Source organism: Penaeus vannamei, chromosome 43, assembly GCF_042767895.1.
Source record: "Penaeus vannamei isolate JL-2024 chromosome 43, ASM4276789v1, whole genome shotgun sequence".
NCBI lineage: Eukaryota > Metazoa > Arthropoda > Malacostraca > Decapoda > Penaeidae > Penaeus > Penaeus vannamei.
Genome location: NC_091591.1, coordinates 2,036,100 through 2,041,201, shown reverse-complemented (window position 1 = coordinate 2,041,201; position 5,102 = coordinate 2,036,100). Strand labels below are relative to the sequence as shown.

Here is a 5,102-nt window from a genome sequence, read left to right as displayed (position 1 = left end):
ACTACACCCCCACGCACACTACACGCCCACGCACACTACACGCCCACGCACACTACACGCCCACGCACACTACACGCCCACGCACACTACACGCCCACGCACACTACACGCCCACGCACACTACACGCCCACGCACACTACACGCCCACGCACACTACACGCCCACGCACACTACACGCCCACGCACACTACACGCCCACGCACACTACACGCCCACGCACACTACACGCCCACGCACACTACACGCCCACGCACACTACACGCCCACGCACACTACACGCCCACGCACACTACACGCCCACGCACACTACACGCCCACGCACACTACACGCCCACGCACACTACACGCCCACGCACACTACACGCCCACACACACTACACACCCACACACACTACACACCACACTATACACACTATAACCCCCCCCCCAACTAACGCCCCGCCCACCCCACAGTGCGTGCTGTCCCAAGTGGGCGTGTGGGGCTTCAACGCCTTCGCCTTGGACAGCGTGTGCGGAGGGCGCCCCGTGTCCGTGCTCTGCGTGTACCTCCTCCACAAGTACGGCCTCATCCAGCACTTCAAACTCGACACGGTCACGGTCTGGAAGTGCTTCAGTGAGTGCCATGGTGGTGGAGTTTTTTTTATTTATTTTTATTTATTTTTCGTTTTCATTTTTATTTCTATTTTTGTTCAAGTTATTTTGTTGTTGTTGTTATCGTCATTGTGAATATTGTTATTATTAGATCAAGTGAATTTCCTGGATTTGGTTAATTTCCTCAGATGGTGAAGCAAAAAATGCAGAAATTATGCTTACAAAAATATATACATTGATTGGTAGATATGCAGATTAATTGGCAGGTAGGTAGATGGATACACAGATAATTAAATTGATTTATTGATTATTAGGGACAGATATAGATAGGCAAATAAATAGAAAAAGACAAAATATATGATAATACCCAACTGCAAACTAACGCAGCTCCTATATAGATGCATTAATAACATTCCAAAATATTTCAGGTCTAATCGAAGACGGATACCACGCTTCCAATCCGTACCACAATGCTATACACGCGGCAGATGTGACACAAGCGATGCACTGTTACCTTCAAGAGGAAAAAGTAAGAGACGATGATCACTTTCTGTCTGCTATGCCAGATGTGGATGGAGGGAGGGTGCATATCAGATGTTCTTTGCGCTCTCTCTCTCTCTCTCTCTCTTTCTCTCTCTCTCTCTCTCTCTCTCTCTCTCTCTCTCTCTCTCTCTCTCTCTCTCTCTCTCTCTCTCTCTCTCTCTCTCCCTCCCTCCCTCCCTCCCTCCCTCCCTCCCTCCCTCCCTCCCTCCCTCCCTCCCTCCCTCCCTCCCTCCCTCCCTCCCTCCTGTTTGTGTGTGTGTGTGTGCGTGCGTGCTTGTTTGTGTGTGCGTGCGTGCTTGTTTGTGTGTGCGTGCGTGCTTGTTTGTGTGTGCGTGCGTGCTTGTTTGTGTGTGCGTGCGTGCTTGTTTGTGTGTGCGTGCGTGCTTGTTTGTGTGTGCGTGCGTGCTTGTTTGTGTGTGCGTGCGTGTTTGTGTGTGTGTGTGTGCGTGTTTGTGTGTGTGTTTGCGTGTTTGTGTGTGTGTGTGTGTGCGTGTGCGTGTTTGTGTGTGAGTGTGTATGTGTGTGTGTGTGTGTGTGTGTGTGTGTGTGTGTGTGTGTGTGTGTGTGTGTGTGTGTGTGTGTGTGTGTGTGTGTGTGTGTGTTTTGTTTGGCAGGGATGTTGTGAAATTCAGAAAAAGGGGCCATGTATATAATCTTTCATAATTCTAGGTATCAATGCAGGGAGAATTAATAGTGCATTAATGTTAATATCATTATAAGGTGAAATAAAGAGGGTTAGTGAGGGAATGAGTAAGTGAGTGAGTGAATGAGTGATTGAGAAAGAAAAAGTAATAGAGAAATATACTGGGCCAGAATTTCAAGTTCCAAGTAATATATCAAAACCTTTTATCATATCTGCATGTAGAATATCTTTCGTCTTTGCATTTAGATCAGTGAGCACATGAAGCCGATCGAAGTGTTAGCTGCCCTTGTAGCTGCTGTATGCCATGACCTGGATCACCCTGGGGTTAACCAGCCATTCCTCATTGCCACGGATAACCATCTTGCCGCGCTCTACAAGGTATGTGTAATGATACCTAAATAAAGTTTACATTACCTAGGTATCTTCTATAGTCTTCTATTCTATTTCCGTCATGTGGACAGAGTCAAGTAAGTCAAGGGAATCAAAAAAAGATTAATTCCAAACCTTAACACTTGGACTAAAAATTGTCTTGGATGGGACACTAAATCCCCTAAATGGGTTTTGTGCAGTGAGAAGCCATCTATATACTCTTAGATTTCTTGTTGAATCCCCCCTCCCTTCCGTTTATGGCCACTGGTCATAAAAGATGTTTTTGAAATATTAGTGTATTTTCTAGTATGATTGCAGATTTAGATAGTAACCAGAATACCACTTGATGCAAGAAACATACTCTATCCACTGTGGTTCTGATTGCTTTTATTATGATTGTTGATGTTACCATTGCCATAACAACATTAAAAGTAGCCTAGTAACTGATTCACTGGTGACTAGGCACTTGTGGAACCATCTGTCTCTAAAAGTTCATTATAAGAGCAAAACTAATAAACACACCATGCATGCCAGTATCAAGGGTTTAATCTGGCATTTTTTGTATTTGGTATATATTGGTATATGATGTAATGCATGTTCAGGCAGAACCAATTTTGATAGCCTGAATTATAGCTTCCGTCTGCTGTGAGATCATCCAAACACCACAGAACCACTGATTTCAACCGGAGGAAAGGGATATCCCCTCAACCTATCAGTGCCTGGTGGAAACATCAAAGTCTGTAAGATGCATAAAGACTACTCTACTGGTTTTAAGTGTAAATTCTTAGGATTTATCTCATACACTGGTTTACCCTTCGTTGCAGAACCTTAGCGTGCTGGAGAACCATCACTGGCGATGTGCTATGGGCTGTCTCTGGGAGTCGGGTTTGCTCGATGATTGGGATCCGGATGATGTCGCAACGCTGCAGGATATGATCAGATCTCTTATCCTTGCAACAGACATCACTCGCCAGCAAGAGTTCCTGTCACGGTTTCGGGTAAAATCTGTTGGCTGTTTTTATGCTGATTTTCAGTTCAAGTATTATTAGTCCTATTTACTATTATTGCTAACATTGTTTTCATGATCATGATTATGATCATTGTTATTATTACTATTATTATGGTAATTATTATTTTATTTTTATTATTATTATTGTAATTATTATTAGTATTGTATAGTTATTGTTGTTATTATAATTATTATTATTATTACTATTATTATTATTATTATTATTAATATTGTTATTACTTTAACTATTTTGGTTATTATGCATATGCCTTCACATAAAAATGTCAGTTGAAATACCTATACAGCATATTTAGCTTGTGAGTATTGGTTTGAGTCTTATACTCAAGTAGCTTTGGTAAATGCTGAAAAATAGAACTTTCTGCATATATCTATATTTGTCAATCTGTCAGTTGGCATATTTAATAAAATGATATAGTTTGATATGATATAATAATTGTTATGTAGATATGATGATAGACAGATAGATATTTATATCTTTATATATTCATATATTTATTTTTATATATAAATTTGTCTATCTGCAGATCGAGTGCTAGATAGATAGAGTTAGATATACATATAAATAGATACAGCATAAAATACACATAATCCTTCGTTACACAGCGATACTTAGACGCCAGTAGCCTAGACATGAAGAATGCCGACCACCGCCACTTTTCACTGCAAATTGCCCTCAAGTGCGCTGACATCTGCAACCCATGCCGGCCCTGGGATGTATCCCAAAAGTGGTCACACAAGGTTGGTATATTTCAACATTTATAATCATTATCATTTTCATGTATTTTCTCTATCTTTTTTCTTCTCAGTCATACTAGATTTTTGTTATATAAAAAAGAGCAAAAGTAATAATGATTGATAATTAACAAAAAAATTTCTTTTTCTTTTTGGATGGGTGTGATAAATTTGTCACTCTTCTATTGCTCTTTTTACAGATTTGTGATGAGTTTTACAGGCAGGGAGATTATGAGCGACAGCTCAACCTGCCAGTCACGCCTCTGTGCGACCGGTCTGTGATGTCAGTTGCCAAAATTCAGACAGGTATGTTTGTTTGTTTTTTTCCCTGCATAGGATTGTACTGTTCTTGTTATATATTGATTGGTTTAATTTTTAGGTAATTGTTCTTTCCCTTATAGATATTTTGCCATGGTTCATTAATTATTCTTCTAGACTCAGAAGTGGAAGTTAATCTTCCAAAGATTTTAGATGATAATCATATCATGTATATAGGAGTATTTAAATCAAGTCAGTAGCTTTGAATTTTCTTATATTAGCAACTTCTTTTTTCAGGATTCATCAAGTATGTGGTGTCCCCTTTGTTTGATGCATGGGACCGTTGGTTAAGCACAGGGCTCTCCGCCTCAATGGTCAACAACATGAATGAGAATCTAGGGCACTGGGAGGAGCAGCTGGCACAGGAGATAGCAGAGGAGACTGTAACTGAGACGTCCATAGCACCTTCTGAGTCTCCTCAGCTTCCACTTGAAGATGAGGAAGAGCTTGAAGGGGAGGGAGGCACCACTCCCAGTAGCAGTGCCGACAGTCACCAGTCTGTGTTGGGATCTCTGGAAAATGTTTCGAGATCTCTTCACCTTGGCCGGAGACACTCAGTGCCGCTCAATGTGCCACGTCTGGTTCCTCGTACCGTTATCCGGCGAGAGAGCCTGCCTGAAGCAGACGGCCAGCCCCTGGTTGTGGAGACAGTGGTTATGGGAGGTATGTCAATGACATCCCTTACATCCCATACCACTGACAACAATACCACGCTAACTACGGATGCCCTTCTGCCAGACCCCTCGATCACAACCATGGGGGGTGTGGGCACAAGTCATCCTCGCCATTCCTTGAGGTTGGCACGCCGAATGTCGCTGCCTCCCGTGTGGTCACACAGTGTGGGTAGACATGGGCCTCCTCTTCAGCCTCTGTCC

At 42.5% G+C, this 5,102-nt stretch overlaps 1 protein-coding gene across 1 annotated transcript in view; it reads left to right on the top strand.

Moving 5' to 3' along the window:
• Positions 1-454: 454 nt before the first annotated feature.
• LOC138860735 (3',5'-cyclic-AMP phosphodiesterase 4A-like) overlaps positions 455-5,102 on the top strand; it is a gene marked incomplete at its 5' end in the record, with an annotated part of 5,457 nt that continues 809 nt past the window's right edge. Inside the window, 7 exon segments of the mRNA XM_070118915.1 lie at positions 455-614; positions 1,021-1,121; positions 2,025-2,156; positions 2,972-3,145; positions 3,781-3,915; positions 4,110-4,215; positions 4,465-5,102. The exon segment at positions 4,465-5,102 is cut by the window's right edge and continues 809 nt beyond it. Of these exon segments, the coding sequence (XP_069975016.1) occupies positions 455-614; positions 1,021-1,121; positions 2,025-2,156; positions 2,972-3,145; positions 3,781-3,915; positions 4,110-4,215; positions 4,465-5,102 (1,446 nt within the window).